Source organism: Amblyomma mixtum, chromosome 8 (genome assembly GCF_055824585.1).
Source record: "Amblyomma mixtum isolate Tamu chromosome 8, ASM5582458v1, whole genome shotgun sequence".
Lineage (NCBI taxonomy): Eukaryota > Metazoa > Arthropoda > Arachnida > Ixodida > Ixodidae > Amblyomma > Amblyomma mixtum.
This window is the reverse complement of record NC_143019.1, coordinates 13,968,822-13,989,797: the sequence shown is the minus strand read 5'-3', so window position 1 is coordinate 13,989,797 and position 20,976 is coordinate 13,968,822. Positions and strand designations below refer to the sequence as shown.

The 20,976-nt window shown below is 47.2% G+C and overlaps 1 protein-coding gene across 1 annotated transcript in view; it reads right to left on the bottom strand.

The window, feature by feature from the left end:
* Sos (Son of sevenless guanine nucleotide exchange factor) overlaps positions 1-20,218 on the bottom strand; it is a 37,530-nt gene extending 17,312 nt beyond the window's left edge. Inside the window, exons 1-12 of the mRNA XM_089556559.1 lie at positions 19,691-20,218; positions 14,941-15,201; positions 14,049-14,210; positions 13,762-13,953; positions 11,728-11,868; positions 10,958-11,068; positions 10,424-10,522; positions 9,565-9,692; positions 9,318-9,448; positions 6,535-6,729; positions 4,490-4,607; positions 778-855 (exon numbers count right to left, since the gene is read on the bottom strand). Coding sequence (XP_089412685.1) covers positions 778-855; positions 4,490-4,607; positions 6,535-6,729; positions 9,318-9,448; positions 9,565-9,692; positions 10,424-10,522; positions 10,958-11,068; positions 11,728-11,868; positions 13,762-13,953; positions 14,049-14,210; positions 14,941-15,201; positions 19,691-19,786 — 1,712 coding nt within the window. The 5' untranslated portion in view covers positions 19,787-20,218. The remainder of the gene's footprint in view (positions 1-777; positions 856-4,489; positions 4,608-6,534; positions 6,730-9,317; positions 9,449-9,564; positions 9,693-10,423; positions 10,523-10,957; positions 11,069-11,727; positions 11,869-13,761; positions 13,954-14,048; positions 14,211-14,940; positions 15,202-19,690) is intronic.
* Between the last annotated feature and the right edge of the window lie 758 nt (positions 20,219-20,976).

The following is a 20,976-nucleotide window of genomic DNA, read 5'->3' as shown; positions in this document are numbered from 1 at the left end:
AGTGGGTGAGGGAACAAACGCGGGTTAACGACATCTTAGTTGAAATCAAGAGGAAGAAATGGGCTTGGGCAGGGCATGTAATGCAAAGGCAAGATAACTGCTGGTCCTTAAGGGCAACGGAGTGGATTCCAAGAGAAGGCAAGCGTGGCAGCAGGCAGCAGAAAGTTAGGTGGGCGGATGAGATTAAGAAGCTTGCGGGGATACAGTGGCGGCAACTAGCAAAGGACAGGGTTAATTGGAGAGACATGGGAGAGGCCTTTGCCCTGCAGTGGGTGTAGTCAGGCTGATGATGATGACTTCAATGCAAAATTCCTTAGAATGAGAAAAAAGCACAACAAAAAAAGCCACCTTCCCCACGGCATGAACACAGCCACAAATCAAAGTGTCGTGATCGAGGTCCGACCGTACAGGCAGCTTGCGAGTGAAATGTGGCAGAGAGATTCCGTTTGTGTACAAGAGGTAATAAGACCTCACATCACTCTGTACAGCTCAGAGACCTTAACATGTTGGTTTTTACAGCAATGTCGATGTCCCATGACTTGTTAACAAAGTGAAAGAGGCTCACACCTTCTGAATCAGTGGGCTCCACAAGAGCACCCTCAGATTGGGCAATCATCAATCTACGTTCTCCATAACAGGCACAACAAACTCTGACACTGCCAATCACCCGAGGGAGAGGTTCAGTTCACACAGAGTGCAGTGCACAGCAAAAGAACGGTGCAGTCCCTTTGCGTGGCTGCCTGAAAAGAGAGAGAGAGAGAGAGAGAGCCCTCCGACCTGTAGTTGTCGGGTAGCCGCAGGGGATGCTTCTTCTCCTCGTCTGACAGGATGCTGTCCAGGGTCCGCTCCAACATGCTGCGCAACAAAGACAAAGACACTCACCATGCCGTCTAACAGCACCAAGTACAGTGGAACCTCGATTATACGACGTTCAGGGGACCACGCAAAACCGTCGTATAATCCGGGTGTCGTATAATCGAAAATCAAGCGTGATATTTTTTAACGTCTGAACTTCATCGTCGTCTTTTTTTTTTTTTTTTCGGAACACAAATGCAGCACATTTTGCTGGCAGAGGGCTAGTCTTCAACAAACAAGATAAAATGGCCGTTGAGGCTGCCGTGAGCAGCGGGGCAGCGGCTCGCGCGGTTTTCTTGATAGGTGGAAAGATTAAGGCGCACCGGTTATCGACTGGCTAAAGTGTGCCTACCGTATTTACTCGATTCTAAGCACCCCCTTTTTTTCATGATCGCGATGCCCAAAGTGAGAGGGGGTGCTTAGATTCAAAAAATCTAGAGGGGGTGCTTAGATTCGGGGGGTGCTTAGAATCGCGAAAATATGGTACATCCCGGCCTGCGTTTGCTGACGACCTTTTTTGACGGACGGTAAGAGCCAGACGTCGTACAAAGCGGGGTCCTTCTAAAATTTGCGTCGTATAACCGAGGTTTTTAATGCATTGTCTCTAGGGGGGTTTTGCCGGGACCACACAAATTTGTCGTAAAATGCGGGCCGTCGCATGACCGGGGGACGTATAATCGAGGTTCCACCGTAGCAACAAGCTCTTCCGAGATCACCATTCCCCAACGAATTCCAGTGCGATACAGCACTGCACTTCACACTCATTTAAACTCCTCACAACCACGGCCTAAACACGTGCAACAGTGGTGGTTTCAAGAACCTGCATTTCCTTCCTCCGCCACGAATGCCAGTTAATTTTAATTTACCCGCATGGCCACGGTTCTTCACAATCAGACCTCAAAGCAAGCCTACACACCTGTGCTGTCCTCCCAATGTGTGCCCGCAGACTGAGCCAAGCAAGTCGCCAGTGGATTTCACTTAGGCTTACAGTCGAGCAAAAGGTACAATGTCTCTAACACTGCGCAATCCGCGACAAAAAAAAAAAGGAAGAAACAAACATAAATAAAAAGAACTAAGATCATTCCCTGCGCAAGCAAGAAAAATTTGTCTTTAAAAGGCCAGTCTACTGCCGAAGGCGAGCATAAAAATTCTGGCATATTCTTGCACATCTCTCTCTATGGTGATAATAGTTGGTTGTCTTTATGTTTGTTTGATATTTGTCAAAAGATGATGTGTCTTATCATTTGCTCCTTGAATATGTACTCACTTTTTAGCTTTTTGTCTCTGTTTTCGTGTGCTAAATATTCTAACCTATTACTTACTCCTCTTTATGGCCATTTTTAGCGTTTGTATAAGCGAAGATAGAATGCATATCTACTGCCTCATCAGTTCAAATTGCTTATGGCCGTGCCTACTTGAAGTTTGTTGCTTTCAATGTGTAATGCGTTCCTTTCCTGCAACGGCCTCAAATGTGAGGCTAGCAGTATGTTCAAATAAATAAATAAATAAATAGTGAGAGAAAAACTCACAGCTTTGGCAGGGATTTATACATTAAACTGGCAAGGACAATCGGGCCAGAACTGACGACTGCACCATACTCTGTTCAAAACTTCGCACCTCTCCCATTAGTCTGGCAATGAATGTCACACCTGGAGTAAATTACACACCACTTTATCGCTGCTTCATCGTTTTAATTTACTGCAGTGCTGAAACCAGCCTTCCTCAAGAGCCGCAACGACAGTGAATGTAGAAGCAGCGATTATACTGCAGTTTTTTCCTGTCCCCCGTGACCTATAACCACACTTCGACGTCACAGTCATCGTTCGGCTGTCGGAACCGAAACAGCACGAGAAAGAAATTTGATTATAAATTATTTAACGGTTGTAGGAGATTACCACGTGGTAATCTACGTATGATAATGCCTTATGCATCATTACAAAGAAGAAAACATGCACCCAAAGGTTATCCTCCAGATGCTTGCCCTTCGTGGTAAAATTCCAACACTCAGCGCCAGTTCAAGAAAAAAAAAAAAAGCAAAAGCCACAAAGCACGTATGGTTGACAGCCACAACAAGCTGGAGCTGGCGATACCTATGACGACATGAATAGCAGGAATGCACACAGGAGGAAAAAGTTGTTGTTGCTGCTGACAATGATGGCCCAGGGCCATGGGCGGTGCCGCGCGCATTCGAAGGCTATTCTCGCGTGGGCGCGGCCCTTATAAGGATATATTTTTTTTATATGTCCTTCGGAAAAACAGGGTGTGACCAGTTCATGGGCGTGGCCTTTAGGTGCGTTTACGCGATAATTGCGAATACAGCACTTATTGCATCATGCATGACGTCAGCACTGAGGGCATGAAACAAGGTCACATCATCCTGCTTGAAAATGGCATTCATCTAGTTTTCTTTTTTTCACCGCCCATTTTTTTTTTCTCTCACTATATCATACCATAGCGGCAGCTATTTGTGTGTGTGTGTGTTTGTGTTTTCCTGAATTTTGCTTTCCATCCTACTCCGAACAGTTCGAAGGCGCCTTGTAAGTTAGCCATCCGTTTTCTCTCTTATCTCGCTCCTCCTGCAGCATATGGCTGTTCCCAACTCCATGAGCAGGCACACCACACGTCTTTCTGTACACCACAGGCAATGGAGCATGGCACCGACATCTGGCCATGTCTGTGCTGCAATAATGTGTGTTGCAATGTCACTATCAGTGGAAAATAAAGTCCCGGAGTTTTTAAGCCCCGAGTCAACAAGCGAGGCACTTTGCGCATACGTGCCCTTTGGTCTGCCAGAGGCAACGTGTGGCTCGTGATGCGTAAGACCTCACGTAGGACCACGTAAGACCTCTGTGTCAGCGCAGGTGTGATAGTGCCCTGGCTTTTTCGTACCATCAAGAAAGCTTCCCCTCAAGACAGCGTGCTCCTGCAAAACAGCTTCTCCGTGAAGGTGCACGGAAGCCGTTTTGTGGGAGTGCGCTTTCTTGCGCGGAAGCATTCTATTTTTTTTTCTTTCTTTTTGTTGTGCAGGGTCTCCATAGTTTGCGGTCAATGCGGAAAATCATCTGAACAGTTTTTTTTTTTTTTTACATCGAGTTCTATGGGAAACCAAACATATGGTCTCATGATGTTCATTTTAACCGGGAATCAGTCTTAACCGAGTTCGTCTTAAGGGGCGTCTGCTGTATGTTCAAAACCACTTTAGTGCTCTCAATTGTGGTTTTAATAAAAACCCATGCATCTTGGTTAATGCCGTGCTCACTGTTGCACAGCACATCGCCTGGGCAGTGAGGAAGTTGTCATGTACATAGTGTTGCCTAGAGCTGCAGTACTAACTAGGTTCAGAGTCCCTGATGCCAGGGTTTCCAGACGCCATCTACCACGCGAAAGCGAGACTACCATATGAAAGAAAATTGGGTTTAAAGTAGTTCGGTTGCGTATCTCAACACTGCAGACAGGTACTCGTTTAGTTAGACAAGGAGCTTTAGATTTGCAGGAAAAAAAAGTTTAGTCAGTAAAAGTCAGCTGACTGTCCCTTTAAATGGCTTTAACTGCTTGCAGAAAATAAAAGAATATATATATTGTATACACAATATATACAATGTATACACAACACATAAGGGGCTGGGGTGCTCACCTTCGCATGTTCAGCATGACCAGGCTGGCCATCCAGGTACTCTTCTCCTCGGCATTCTTGGCAAAGAGCACAATGTGAGGAGCATCCCGTGGGGCTATCTCGAAGGCAAACTTCAGCTCTGCACAGAGTGCCAGAGAATGGGGAGGGAAAAGAAACACGCAGCAAATGAGGGACGCAGTTCCCCAAAAACGCGCCGCTAGTCTGTACAGCCAACGTTGGAACCTCAAATGAGCAGAGGTCAACTCGGGCAAAGAAGAGCTAAAGGACGCAGGACAGATGAACAAGGGCATAGGGAAACGCTGAAGAAAGGGACAGCACTCTTCCTGTGCCTTTCTTTGTCTACCCCGTGTCTTTTATCTAGCTCTGTTGCTCTAAGAATGATAAGGATACAGAGACAGATGCACACAGATGTTAAGATGTGCTTTGCACCAGTTCACAAGACCACAGACTTATTATTCTTTTCTTGACAAAGTTATTCAATGTGTTCAATAAAGTTATTTATCACTGCTACTACTACTTGCTGTTACATACAACTGCGGTAGAACCCTGCTGTTAGGTTTTTCACGGGACCGAAATAAACACATCACCCAGGAAATGAAGTAGCCGGAAAGCGCACACGAAAAAAAGTGTTGGTAAAAGAGTCGGAGTGGATGTTGTCTTTTCGGCCCCCGTTAAGTTATCTAGCTTGTGTACGCGTGTCAACAACCCAGGGATAACTTCCCCCGATTGCCCCAAAAACCATGAATGCAAATTTGTGAAGTGTCAAAAAAATGTCGTGTATTCCATTCCTCTCACTTGTAATAGGTTTTATATTGGCCAGACTGGACAGTGCTTAAATGATAGGCTCAGGCAGCACCGCAACAATGTAGATAACAAAGAGTCTCGTAACCTTAGCATGCATTGCCGTGAATGTGATTGCACCCCACAGTTTAATTTTTGCCGAGTTGTTGCTAGGAACAAAGATCAGCTTTGCCGGGAAATTATCGAGGCTTCGAATATCAAGAAGTATGGTGATACATGTGTAAGTGCTGCATCAGTGTCTTTATCACAAAAAGAACTTCGCTTCCTGAATCGCATTTCTTAGTTTGTGTTTGCTTGCAGGGATCCTGGTGCATGAATTGCTCTATGCGTGGTTTTCTATTTTGGTGCCTGAATGTATTTATACGCGCAGCGTGCTAAATAAATGTCAGTTGCTAGTTCAGCGCTGTGTTGTCCTTTTCCTCCTTTCCTCTGCTCTCTTTTTTGGCCTTCGGCCTTGCGCTGTTTCAATCATATCACGAAAAAAATGTGCAGTGTTGTCTGCATTTTTTTTTTTGTATCAGTTTATGGGGTTTAATGTCCCAAAGCGACTCACGCTATGAGGGACGCCGTAGTGGAGGGCTCCGGAAATTTCGACCACCTGGGGTTCTTTAAAGCACACTGACATAGCACAGTACATACATGGGCCCATACATTCGCGACGCGGCATGCAGAAAAGCTGCCACAGTAGCGACGTAACAGCCGAGGTTGTATTGCATGGGTTTCTATGGGAGCTTGAACGGGTCTGGCTCACGAAACCGCAGTAGCCGAGATCGAGGCAACGGAGTATCGCTGCACTCTATTACAGAGCTAATAGTTACTGTGAGGTCAAGAGCAGGGTTATGCGTAAAAAAAAAAAAAAAAATTGTAAATTGTGAGGTTTAATACCTCGAAGCCACCCACAGGTTACGAAGGGCGTCGAAGTGGAGGGCTTCGGATTAGTTTTGATATGGCTGGATATTTTAACACCACTGGTGCTATGGCATTAGAACACGAATAAGTTTGTGCATTAAGCAGCTATGCACTGAAAATTTCTTTTTACCAACGACCGCTCTGACACTGCTTACTGCTTCTCTGGCGCATTTCAGTGCACTTGACATTTATGCACGCTCTTCAGGACTAACAGTACTCTGAGGTTAGCTCAAGAGGTGTTAGAAGCATAAACCTCGAACGATCTGCAGGCCCGAGAACAGTACCCGCGCATTCCACGTTTCGCAAGGACGACACACGGCAGGGGTGAAACCTACCGTCGGTGTCCTCTCGGTCGAGGATCTCGACCCTGCGCAGGAAGAAGCACTCCTTGAGGCGGTACTCGGGCGTGGGTCCCCCCGTCACGCTCGAGCGCTTGTTGCTGTGCTTGCACAGCAGCACCAGCCCGTCAAAGAGGAACAGGTGGCGCTCGGTCAGCCGCCGGCCCGAGCCCACCTTGCCAAGGGTGCCCTCTGCAAGCATCAGGCCATAAAGAATGAAGACATTACATTTCCATACATTACAAAAATTCAAGGGGCACTCTGGCTCTCTAAGTGCTCCAAGGCGGAAAGCCTTTCCTTGCGCGCTGTTTGGCATTGACTGCGAGACTGTTTGTGCTGCTGTAATAGTGATTTATTTGACTACACATTACAACTACACACATTGACTGCAGACTTTGACTGCTTCTTTAGCACGACTCTCTCCCTGCTTCGATGAGTTCAGTTGAATCCATGGCTCTGTTCGCAGTAATGAGGCATGTAATGTGGCCACCCACGGACGCCTTACGCCCCCTGTCGGAGCGGACGACAACTATTTTATTAGTTGTCGTCTGCTCCAAAAGGGGGCGTCAGGCATCCGTGCGTGACCTCATTACTTCGAATCCGCGCACTCTGACGTCATAACCATTTCGACCAACCGAAAAAAGCGTGACACCTCTGCTGACAACCTTCTGTCGCCAACGACGAGGCATTAAAGGCTTCCGCCATAATACCACTATGGTCACCAACCAAGTGTGCCGCAGGACAGAACAGAGGTGCTACGAACACCGAAGCTTCTTATTAAATGGAATGGAAGCCAGCAGTATAATCTGATTCCACTTCCCAATGTCTAGCATCCAGGTTTATAAATAATTCTAACCCTCAACAGTTAGCTGGACACACAAGCATGGCCTCTAAAAACTGCATCTCTGTACAGTTAGCCCCCAGAGGTCATGCTACACAAGTAAGCTGTCCAAGAGAGCCATACACACTGAAACAGCACCAATACCACGGCATCAAGTGTAAAAGACAAATGTACACACAATTTGCACACAATTTGCAAACAAAAAAAACCATGACAGCAGTTGTTTTAACTGCAGCGCCTTTCTTTCTTGAAAAGAAATCTATTTTTATAAACTGCTCCATAAGGCAGAGCAATAGTCACTGGACTTGTGCCATTTGCTGTTCAGCTGTCCAACCTGCAACTAGCCTGCCACTACTTTGTCAGTTTCTATGCTTATCTGCCACATACTTTTAACCCACTAGTGAGTCTTATTCCAGCTATAATGCCACCAATTCATGTCGGGCCTCCTGAGGTATCAATTACAATTATTTTTACCATCACTAACCGTAGCCCCTTCCAGGATTTCTTTTTGAGGCCTCCGAAGTTCGAGAAGTGAAATCTACTATTTTGTCTAACAACCATGAGACGATACAGATTGCCGAGAAATGCAAGACATTTGTGATGATACTTTCAGTGTTGAAGTGCCTTTCGATTGGTAAGTTCAGTACAATCGCCAGCAGTTCACCAAAGCAAGAGAAATTAGCCAAACTGCTAGTACACGGAGGATAAACACTGCAAGCAACTTATGCATTGCATCAGAAATTTTTCCCAGTTTGAGAACACAGCAGACGAAAGAAACTGCTGCTGCTTTTCACTTTTCCCTAAAATACTGCTTGACAGAAACTTTTTTTAACCCTCGGGATGTCATGGGATAGAGTTGGACACTTTGCACTATGATAACATTGCAGTAGCCAACCGATTCTTCAGATTCCAATAAGTTCGACCCGCGCGATACTACAGGCTTTGTTGCAGAACCACCGTGCACCTCATAGGAATATGTATGTATTCACAGCCAATATTCCAGACCCTGTAAGTCCGGAAGTTAAATTTTTCGGACTAAGTCACGAGTGGGCACCACTGCTACACCCCAGCCGACTCTTTGTCGCCGAAGAATGCGCCATTCTGGATTCTATATGCCAATGAATTGACTTGGGTAGGCATGGCATTTTCGTTGCCTCATTGTTGCCACTCGGGGCAAACAATGCACACCAATCTTTCTGGGGTTCGTGTCGTGACAGCAGTTTAAGGAGATAAGCACGACTGCACTGATAAGGCAACAACGGGAACGTTCTTTTCAATTCAGGCATCATTGCCGTCAGTAAAATAGAGAACAGGGAAATTTGGGGGGGGGGGTATCGTAGTTGTCTTCTTCCCGCATATTCCCTCTCTCGATACACTGGCCATGGCTGGGCCATTAATGCCCAGGATACACTCTCTCTCCTTGACTTGAGCAGCACCCATTTGCTGAAATCCCACACAGACCGGTGCACACCGGTGCCAAAGGGCGCACACCGTGCCAGGGTAGCACAGAATTGCCAGCTCCATCCATGAAATGGTTTGCGGTATGTCCTGTGGGCCACGCAAACAGCATTGGCTATGTGTAATAAGTCATGGACGCCTGCAGTACGGACACCACGCGAGCGTGACTCTGGCTGAAATGCAAGCTACTAATATTATTTGCTTTTTGGCGGAATATGGCAGAGGCTAAAACTAGTAATCTTTTCAAGCCGATTTCAGCCTAGTACAGTGATTTTTTGAAGTTCACAAATTTTTCCCACCGAATTTGAAAAGTAGGTTGTGGTTGGTGACTACAGAAAGTAACCTAGAGAGGAATTCAATCTGCTAATGTTCATCATTATCTGGACACTTCAGATATGCCCCCCATGTACTTCTGTCTCGAATCAACATCAAGATGAGCACAACCAGCTGAGCACAGCAGGAGGGGAGTCCCATCCCTCACCCATTATGTATTCGTTGCAGCACTGGCCAATGTCCCTGCCTTCCCAGCCGTCGACAGCCTTCTGCAGCTCCTTCATCTTGTGCAGGGCCACCGCTCGACGGTCTCGGCTGTGCATGCGCAGAGAAGCCTCCCTGCAGGCACGAGACGGCAAGGAGTCAGCGCAGTCTAGATCCTCCTTGCATGACACATTTCCCGACACAGACTAGTGCACAAGGAATGGAGACTTTCAACTCCAGCCGAGACTTACCCGGGCCTCTTACGTGGCAGCTTGTCAGCACAGGTACGTGTTAGCTGGGCTTTGAGCCTTCGGAGCAGACCTTCGGCCTGTTCCAAGGTTTCCCGGTCTTCTTCCGACGGAGCCATCTGTTGCAAAACCTGTGTGTACAAGTACAAGAAGGATAATTCACAGCGCTCCATCAAAAAGATGGAACAGCTCTCAAACATCATTCCGACTAAGTTCTTGCAGCAATATTAGTTCCTTGATCACTCTAAGACATCTAACTCTGAGTGCGTAACTGCATTAAGAGATGAATCTGCCAATGACACACCTATTCTGCATCAACTAGTGGATTACATCTTCTTTATATGTGCAGTTTCAACTGTCATCCAACTGAATGAGTGTTCAGCCTTTTAAATGCTATTCAACACAAAAACAATCGACTGCATTCACATGGCACTTTTTACGGAATCGAGTTCAGCCACTTCATCATGCAATGCTGACACAAGCACCCCTTACCAAATAAAAAGTATCTTTTATTTTTGTTATTTACTTCATACAATCATTTTATACTACAGAATTGCAATTTCTGTGCAAGCTTCACGTTTTCCGTGTGCCATGGCTAAACGCTGCATAAAGCCAAGACAAATCCAGTACAGGCACATCTGACTTCAGAATTTGGCTGCAGTATGTCTGATGACCCTTCACTGATGACACCACTGCATGACACTGCTCAAAATGAACTACCATTATAAGTGCCTGCATAAAAGGGGCATAACCACTGTGTAACACTTTGCAAAAGTTTCTCCCTTTAAAGACCCTGAGAAACACAGGGCTGGGGCTCTATACTCAAAGCAGTCAGGGGAATTAAGCGCCCCTCTATGCTCACCTTGATGGCTTCAAAATACTGAAAGCAGTGGGCCACGGGGCCCAAAAGCAGCCTTGGCAGGACATACTTCACGGCTAGCAGAAACCCATGTCCGGCAGTCTGTTGGGGAAAAAGAAGTAAGGAATAATGAAATAATAATAAAAAAGCAACACTGACAACAATAGCAAAACGAAAATTGTAAATGGTAGGGTTTAATGGCCCAAAGCAACACACTGGCGATGAGAGGGATGGCATAGTGTAGGGCTCCAGCTTAGTTTGGACCACCTGGGGCTTCTAACAAGCACTGACATCATACAACACATTGTGCTTCGCCTCCATGGAAATGTGGCCGCCGCGGCCAGGACTGAATCTGGGGCCTCAAGCAAGTCTTCTGATATGCTACAAATGGCAGCATTTTCACACGGTCACACAGACACACACACCACCTCCTAGTGCCGGACCTAAAATTGCTGGGTGCAAATGGTGAAGCGCAAATGCATTGAGGAGGTGCACAGAGACAGTACGCTACAAATAGACGCACAAAGCCCAACCCACCTGTAAGGAGCTGGCAACATCGGAGTCCTGCAGCAGTTTAGCTAGTGTATCACGGCAGTTTCTGGAGACCACAGTTTGTGCGTAGTCGTCATAGACGTCGAACTCATCGTACTGCAGAGGACAGAGAGAGAGAGGGGGGCTAGGTGTGAGGCAGAGGGAATGCTGACAGGCACGAACACAAAATACAAGTAGCTCATCCAGGATTTAAATCCTAAGGGAGGGGGTTTTAATGGCTTAAGACCGACAGCATTAGATTTCACATTGTCGCAGCTTCTGTTTAAACTTTGTAGTGTGTCTGCAAGAGTTGCCTTGCAATTGTCGGTCCATCAACTGCCGTATTAAAACTGCTAGCCGTAGTAGCAGACATCCGCTATGCTGTGACTGTGCTGACATCTGCATACATCATCTTTTTCTTTTCTGATTTTTGATTTCGATTTTCTATCTATGCTGCTGTCTAGAAACTAGGTTGCTTGCTCACAACCTGGTGGGGCAAGTTTTTATGACGTCGCAAGGTCATGTGACCTCTCTCGACCAATCAGCGGATTTCATCTCTGACATTGGCGGAACTTTTGAGTGATGACAATTTAATACCGTTGCATTAAATGTCTGAAGGAAAGGATGTTGCGAAATGTTAGTAAGTAGCGCGAAACAAAACAGCTACAGTGTCAGCAGGCAGGATTTCAGGAGAATCTTGACAAGGAGAGTGGGTATGAATCGCAACGGCCAACAATGAAACAGAGAGGAGGAAACGAGGAAGGCAGACCACGCACCTCAGCCATTTCGTAGAAACAGGAACCAATGGCAGGGCTCTGATTCTCATCCGTCATCTCCATGACGTCCTCAAAGGAACCGAGGAGTGAGACGCTGAACTCGTACACCTCCATGACATTGCCAAAGATGACGTCCAGGTCCTGCAAAGCGAGACGGAAGCACAGACTGCTCAAGACCCTCACTTAGAGGCACACGTTTACTAAATGCCCCAAGTGGGCTGCACCATTTGTGGTCATTTTCAAATCTGATAGGATGCAAATAATCACAACCAAGAAGAGGATGCACAAGCTCTTGCTCTATTTTATTATTCACACCATCAAATCCGATCAAGTGCGAATAACCAAAAGGCCGCCACCGTCTCGAAGACGAAGTAACGAGCGTTAGCTGTGGTTGTTTCTACAATGCTATAGTAGATGGCACTACAAGTCTCAATGCGAGATGTGCTGTTTTCTAGTTGCTGCCACAGATGGCGCTGTGATCTCAGGGTGGTAGCAGACCCCACAAAATCTCGAAACATGTTGAATAAGAGCTAGCGCTCTTAAAACCAAGAAGAGGAGGCACAAGCTCTAGCGCTACCCTATTAATCACAGCCTTCTTTTTGTATTCAAGTGATAAGCAACCATTGAAAGTCAGAACTTCATCAAAGCTCTTGTGTACAATAAGCCCACAAAACATTAAAACGTCATCAGCTCTACAAACACTCTGAATACTGAAGGTTTGCGAATGAGCATGGCAGGAAAAATTCATACCAAATTTAAAAAAACAAATATGTAATAAGATAGAGAAACTGAAGCATAATGGTGCAGCTAGCATCATAGTAAAAGAAGCCAAAAGCAATGCAAACATGATCTCCAATATCTAAACAGGTAAAGCAGACAATGCAAAATGAAGATACTATCAGCGCGTAAAACAACCACGTTGGTTAGAACCTATGCAACCAGTGGACTTGCAGTACAGTTTTATATTAGTAGGGCATAGCGACGCTGGCTAGCAACTACCGGTTGAACTGCATGGTGATGAAAGTCTTGTTTGTAAATTGCAAGAAATATCATGCTTTATCCACCAGTGCATTTGACCAAACAACATCACACATCTGACATGGCACAACTAGTAGACAATACCACCTATTCAGCAACTCACATAACAGAATTCCTTCACGGCACTAAAATAACAAAAACTCTAGAAACCTCCATAAAGCTTTATTCCCATGTAACATCACATTTTTTGTCTCTCAGAAAAAGTCCCACAGACAAGTACCACTTTGGGATCATCATTACGGGAGGAATCCCAATCAAGAACCATCCCAAACGCCTCCAAGTCATGACAGCATGCAAACCCAAAGTGTAAAGTGCCACTGGGTGAAGGGGGTGGAAGGGTTTTAGAAACCTGAAACCAGACCAAACCAGGTGATCCGAGCAGGTTTCAGCTGAAAAAATAAGAAGATAGCCAAACTGTCCTACAGAAGGACTTTAAAAAAAAATTAAGTCACACTAAACAGGGAAACTGCACAGATGCTAAGCCATGTTGACATGCTCCGCAAATTCAGAAAATAGACGGAGTGGGCGCTCAGTACGCACAAGGAAAAAATTGGCTGTGGTTTAGCTCTGGTTAAGCCTAGTTGATTTGCGAAATCAACTGAGCGTGTTGTCTCTTCCTTGCTTCGTTCTTTCGTTGCTGCCTCTTTCGCACTCTTCAGAACGACTAGAATCCACTGAGGCGAAGCGCATATACTATATATATATATATATATATATATATATATATATATATATATATAACCCCCCCCCCCGCAAGGGGGCACCTCCTCTCCCTCTACCTCAACGGAGCACATCTTGTGGAGCGAGCGTCGACGGCGGCGCCATCTGTTGGAGGGCGGCTGCGGCGTTGCTAGGCAACGGAGGCTCAAGGTCGTTCGTGGGCCACGGCGGCTCAAGGTCGTTCGTGGGCCACGGCATGTGGCTGAAGTGCGACCACGCGACAAACCGAGCTGGCTGGCGTAGTGTAGCTTTTGCAACAACAAAAAAAGCACGCACCTTGCTCTTCGGAAAGAGCTTGTCCAGAGGCTCCCGGAAGACCTTGATGATCATGTTGAGTTCGCGAATGTGCTGCCTCTCCTCCGCGATGAGGTCCTTGACCTCCTCGTCATACGAGGAAGGTGGCCGGCTGCCCAGGGACTCCTCCTCAGCCGCCGCCAGGTCTTCACCGTGGAACATGTCCATGAGGACCTGGGAACAACAACGCAGCCGCCCGCCGAGAATGAGTGCAACGAGAGTGCGCGGAAGAAGTTGAAGCACACGGGAGCGCCGAGACAGGGCCCCACCTTGTCAGCACACATGGCCACCCGGCAGTCCTGGCAGGTGATCTCCACATGGCGGATGTTCTTGACATAGTTGCCAGTCAGCTTGAGGATGTCGGCCGCAATGTACTCCAGCACGGCCACCATGTACTGGCTCACCTGTAGGTCCAGACGGTAGCCCAGAACCTGCACAAAGTGCCCGAATACAAATTTGTAGATGCTTTATCGTTTATGGGGATTTAACATCCCAAAGCGACTCAGGCTATGAGGGACGCCGTAGTTAAGGGCTCCGGAATTTTCGACTACCTGGGATCTTTAACATGCACTGACATTGCAGAGTACACGGGCACCTTCAAAGAAAATGAAAAGTAACGTGCTATGACAAGGCTACACCTACAGCATGCAAAAATGACGAAGAAAACGAAATGTGCATATGTGATGTGATGATGAAGGACTGTAAACATATTTTACTTTGACATTTTGTCCTTTGTAACAATGGATAAGGCATTAGAATACATGGACACCATGTGGTAATCGCCTGCGGCTGCTAAATAATTTAGAACTGAAGTTCTCTCATGCTACTTCAGTTTCGGCTTCATCAATCAAACGATGGCTGTCATGCATAAGGAGAGTTTAGCGGAAATTAGCGGAAATGAACAAGTATGAAAATGCTGCAGGACTAAACAAACCACAAAAGAACAAACATAAAAAAAGTACTGAAGAGACATAAAAAATATGGACAGTAACCATGATGATGACAAACCATGGCCATGATCGTGGTCAGACCATGACGGTCTGATTTCGATTGCCCTATATAATGCACCTTCAGTGACAAAATCACCCCCAAAGCCCACGAGTGTGTCCTGTCTACCGTGCTAGATTTCTCTGAAGCCACTTCCGTCTGGGCGGCAGTCACCTTGTGGAGGAGCGGGTGTATCTTGTCGAGGGGCAGCACGAGGGAGGAGCGGCGGCGTCCGCGCTCCAGGGCGGCCTGGGCATCGCGGATGGCCCACAGGTCGATGGGGTGGGGGAAGAGGCGGCACACGCGCTCCTCCACGTCCTGCACCGAGTGCGGCCGCCCCCCGCACAGCGTCCACAGCAGCCGCAGCACCAGGCCCTCGACATACTGCAGTGCCTCCTCAGTGGCCGTCAGCGTCGGATGCACCTGGCACTGAACCTGCACGGAAGGGTCAGCACATTCCGCAAGGGTCAGCACGATGCGTGCCAACCAAAGCGCAGGGATTTAGAAAGGGGCAACGGCAGAAGCACTGAACTTGAAAAACTCAAACTTACTGTCTCAAACCAAACTTAATGCGAATTTTTCACTGACAATACAAAAGCCGTCCAACGGGATAGTTTAGCCGTTTTAATGCGATAGGATCAGAGGTCCTGTTCATGAGGAAAGCCGGCGTCCGACGGTGGGCAGCATGCCCATTAAGTAGTGGGCAACAGCCCACCATGGCCGGTGGAAATGAAATTAATTCAAATAAATTCAATGCAACTGCCCACTGTGGCACTGTGCATCACCTCATTGGCCAAGAGATAGTCTAACAGGCGCTTGGGAAGAGTAACCTGGGTCTCAAAGGCCCCACTAGTGACTACCGGGGCAGTAATGTATCACTTAACCATTGCACCAATGCGTCAGTTAGTGGTATGGCGGCTCCCTGTGATCTATGAATCTATGAAAGGAATGGACTGCTTGCACGGGAGAAATCTCTAATGCTTTTGTACTGTGCTTTTAAGGGTAGGTTTAGCATCATTGCAATTTTTTTTTTTTCCTTGACAGTGGACCCTTAATGGCATGAGGGAAGGGGGGTGAAAATTTCGTCCCATACTGTTCCTTACTGACCAGGAGACATGTACAGGCACCTCCATGAACTCCATCCCCTCATGGAGAGACTTGAGCACAATTATGCCTACATGAATAGACGTACTCCTTTCTAAACGCACCAAAAAAGGCAGCCTTTTGAACTGTGCGCTCAAATTTCTTATGAAATGGCATACGCTAAAGAAAGCACGTTCCGTTTCTGCTATTTATGTTGGGTGTCAAGACTGTCACGTGTGTTGCACACAGCCAGCTTTCACTAGCAATGGAAAGTAAAGTGCTCCTTCAGCAAATATCACTGATGCTTGATTAGTAACCCATCTGTGATTCGTGTGCAGCATCATGCATAATTTGGAGTGGTTTATAGATTGCCCGCGCCACTCCTTAAGCGCGGGCACTAGCCTCACACATTCAAAACCCTTATACGACAATATAAGTACAAGTCCCCATGAGTGACTGCGTTGAAACAACTCCACGCACTCAAATCACACATTACCCCCCCATTACATCAACATATTGCAAATGGCAGGCACGTAACACCCCAACCACACGCAGCAAACGAACACCACAGGGTGGGCTACTCTTTTGTACTAGTGGAATGCCAGCTCAACTGAACGGCATATCAATGAGTCACGCGGCTTTCTGTGTGCCAACATGCACAACTCGGCAGCCAGGCCAGCATTCAAACAAATTCAACATTGGCATTCAATATTTTCTCGAATGCCCAACCTTTCATAACGTGGGATAATGTCAGATGGAATTTTCCTAGTCTAGTAGTAGACTCAGCCATGAATGCATTGGAAACTTCCTTAGCAACAATGAAAGTGTGTGAGGAGGACCCCAGGAGGCACGAGTAGAAATGTCACAACAAAGGCCACGTTGCACAACTAATGCGACACAGCTGGGTTTACTTTATGGATAGACACAAAAGAACAATCCAGCAAGCATCACATTGTGCTGTGCTGTTACCATGCGACACTTATTTATCAACAGCTCGTGAAACTGCTGAATGGCACGACTCAATTCATATTAATAGAAAGCTGCTTTCTTAATACAATGCAAATATGAAGACAATAATTATCTATTCTAATGCTTTAAAACTGGAGAAAGGATTTTAAAATGAAGTGAATACTCTGGTACAAGAGACATGAGAGAGAATATTGCTATATTGAACTAAAAGATATAAAAGAAATGGGGGGGGGGCAAAGGGTACTGAATGCAAAAATTTTCCAATGCTATTCCACATTGGTGGAATAGATATTGTAAAAACAGAGAAAGCAGGTCCAAGGAAGCAAGACTAACACACTGCATTAATCTTTTTTAATACTTTGATCTATTTGCTCAGTCTTGACTGTTCAGACCAGGGCACCAGAATGAAGTATAAAAGCCTTGTAAGTATGTAAGCACTACACTTCATAATCATAAGATCTGGATACGAACTGGAACTCTGAGCATGGCAGAACAGCACAGACACACAGCCTTGAGTAGTCAACTTTTTCTTTCAAACGCCAGTACTAGTGCAATTATCCGTGAACTACGGCATTTTTAAAAAAGTGCATATCATCAAAATTTGTGGCATTAAACTACACCAGATATATGAATGCATGCTTTGACACAATCCGAAAGTTTGATATGAAAAATTCAATGCTTTCCCATAGTTCCTATTCATTTTTTTTTTCCACAAATATTTGCCTTTTGCTGTGCAATACTTGAAGCCAAATTAAATACCTGGAAGTTTCAAATATTTGCATGAACCTGCCGCAAGAATCTTTAGAACATACATTCACCAGTCCAATGAACACAAGTGGGACAATTTTGATTCAGCCATCAGTCCTTTACTTTTCTGTGATTCGCTAAAGAATGAAAAACAGCCTGATATAGAGAAAAAATGCTAGAGAATCTGCCAACATCTACTGCCACACCTAACAAAAAATTAATGACAAATTTAGCGGGATAATGCACTGCTGCCTTTTTCAATGTGATACTAAGCTGCAGTATATTTCAGCCACTTCAATGGAGTCAACACGCGAGGTCTGACACCTCAAAAGCATCGTACTCAAACTGACCTGTTTTACTGAGTTGCTGCTTCAGCCATACAAGACAATGCAAAAGAAACATGATAACAATAGCAAAAAAATTGCAGTAGACAAGGCAGCAGCATGTTTTTCTGAATGTGGTTCCTTGTTCTCTCGTCCCTTAAGGTAGCGAATCTAGACCTGATGCAACTGCAGCAATTCTTGCTATCAGGGCATTACGGAACATAACTGCAAGACCAACCGCTGACTGCAATCAGCTAAATACTACAATTGTGAATATGATAAAAATGAGACACTGAGGCACAATGCATGGTAATAAATACATTAATCTGCAGCAGCTCCTCTCTCACAGAGTGCATCTTTGCAAATCCTTTTATGCAGCAAAAGAAAGTAGCTTTTCGTCACAGTGAGACTATTCTGTGAACTGCGATTACGGAGCGGCAAGGTCAGGTAATAGTGAGAGGCTCCGAAAGCTTTCCAACAAGCCTGGGAGACGTGCGAATGAAAATTTAAGCAATGGCTACACTGCGCAAATGCATTCCCGTCGTCAAAAATTTCCTCAAAACGTTGTTTCTCATGTGAAACTGGATAAAGTGCTTCAGTGAAAGATTAGAGTAGCACAAATGCATGCTTGGTAGTAAGGCACTAATGGCACTTGTTTGTGGAAGGCACAGTTCAGGTAGCTAGATGGCACACAAACCACTGACTATTCCAATCAGGTTCAGAAGGAATGTATTCACAAATAAAATGCACCAGTTTAAAGGCAGCACTCATAGACTGATGCATTGCATTGCATTGATGCACTGCATACCTTCCCTCTTCTCGATGTGATCAACGCATCGGAATGATGCGCAGCTATTATTTTCTTTTAGCACAAATAGCTTAAAAGTTGCAAGTGCCACTAAGTGGTATGGTGCAAATATCGCTCCACAAGTAAGTCATAGCAAATTCTCGCAGATCCTTCAACGTTGCGCTTCCGTTAGGCAACGCCAAAGGGTGGATTTTCCTTGATAAACATGTTGAAGGTAAAGTCCTGATAAGGTAACGAAGCCTAAAAGTGATATTCTGTCACCGTCGCCAGCGGGCTAACGATAACAGTCAAGTGGCCGGCGTTGCTGCAATCGTTACATCGCGCGACACGCGAAATGGGAACACCGAAAATCCTCTGCACGCGTAAAACAAGTCGAGATGAGCCGACATCGTCACGCTTATCTCAAACAACGAGCGTGAGGTGTGACCAGCCGCTGGTTCGGTGGGATACACGAGCTCCGCAGAGATAAAAGCCGTACAGCTGGCCTAACTCTGGAGTTCTGGGAGGGAAGCGAGGTACCGCTTCGGCACCGCGGCGGTTACAAAAACGGGTTCCATTGATGCCCAGGGCGCTGTCAACTGTGATGCACAGTTCTCAGCGCGCATATGACCCGCGTTGACCGGACTAGGCCCGAAACATTCCTGCGCTGCAATTGCGCCCGCGCGCGCACTTATCTAACGCACATCGGCTTTTCGCTTCTTCTTCTTCGCATTCTTTATTCGGCCGTGCACAACGATGCACAGGCAGCAAAGTCGGACGCGAGAAATGGAAGTTCGCCGGAGCGAGCTGCTCGATCGCGAGGACGCAACAAACAACGGCCGTTGCGGCATCAGCTGCATCGAACGCGCAACCGGCCCGCAGACGGAACGCAGGCTGGGCTCCGAGCAGCCGCGCACAACTACTGACCGCGAGCACGGTCGCTGCACGCGCCGACGAGCTGCACAGGGACGCACAGCTGTTTGGTGGTCTCTCTCGCGGTAGCGGCGGCGCTCACCTTCTTGAGCGCTGCCACCAGCAGACCTTTCCACTTGGACGCGATCTCCTGGCCGTCTACATCCAAGTTGGAGTCCGCGTCCCGGGCAGAAAACATGTCGCAGGAATCAGACGCTCGGCCGCTGCTCCATGACGGCCTCGAGGTCGCAGCCGCAGGTTCGAAATTGCACCGACGGTCTGGTTAGGCCTAGGCCTTGTTGCTGTCTCGAGCACGGTCGGCCCCGAGCGCGATAAAGCCGAAGGGTGCGGCGGCGTTCTCGCCACTAGCCATGGCACGTCGCGGTCCGATCTCTGCATAGGCTGCACATCACCGTGCTGTGTCGGCGGGCTGGATGCACTTTTGTGTACGCCTCGCGCAATAAACACACACAAAGCAGACCTCTCTGCGCGTCCCTCAAGGTGCAAGCAGGGAGCACTTGTTTCGCTCTTTTCTGCTTGTTTTTGATTACATGCAGGGTCCGCAATCAAGGTTGGCCGTTGTCTACTTCCCGAGCCGGAGCCAGACGAGAAACCGACTGCACAGTGTTGACGCCGCAGGCGAGCGGCCGGTCAAGAATGGCGGGCGAACTGGTCGCCTGTTCGCACTTAGGTGAAAGTGCGATTTTCTCTGTTTACACGGGCGGAGGAATACAAACAAGATAATAAAGTCACTGGAACTCTGAAAGTACCGCAGCTGTTTTCTCTTCGCCGCCGCGCCGCCTAATGGCCAGTTTTGATCACGTGATTAGGCGCCTCCATAGATGGTCCACTCGCACTAGGAGCCGACGGGGCGCAGTGCTTCCGAGGTGGTTGGACGGCGTGTTTTATGAAGTAGCACGTTCAGTATAGCGTCTGTCTGCGTGTGTGTGTGTGTGTCTGTGTTCGTGTGCGCGCGTGCCTGTGCCCCTATCTGAGCGTATGTCTGTGTGCGTGTCTCTGTGCGCGCGCCTGTCTGTGTGCGCGCGTGTGTCTGTGTGCGTACGTGTGTCTGTGCATGCGTGTCTGTCAGTGCGTGCGTATCTGTGTGCGCGCGTGTGTCTGCGTGCGTATCTGTGTGCGCGCGTGTCTGTGCACCGCGTGTGTCTGTGTATGCGTGTGTCTGCGTTCGTATCTGTGTGCGCGCGTCTTTGTGCACCGCGTGTGTCTGCGTGCGTATCTGTGTGCGCGCGTGTCTGTGCACCGCGTGTGTCTGTGTTTGCGTGTGTCTGCGTGCGTATCTGTGTGCGCGCGTGTCTTTGTGCACCGCGCGTGCCTGTGTATGCGTGTCTCTGTCGGTGCGTGTGTCTGCGTCCGTATATGTGTGCGCGG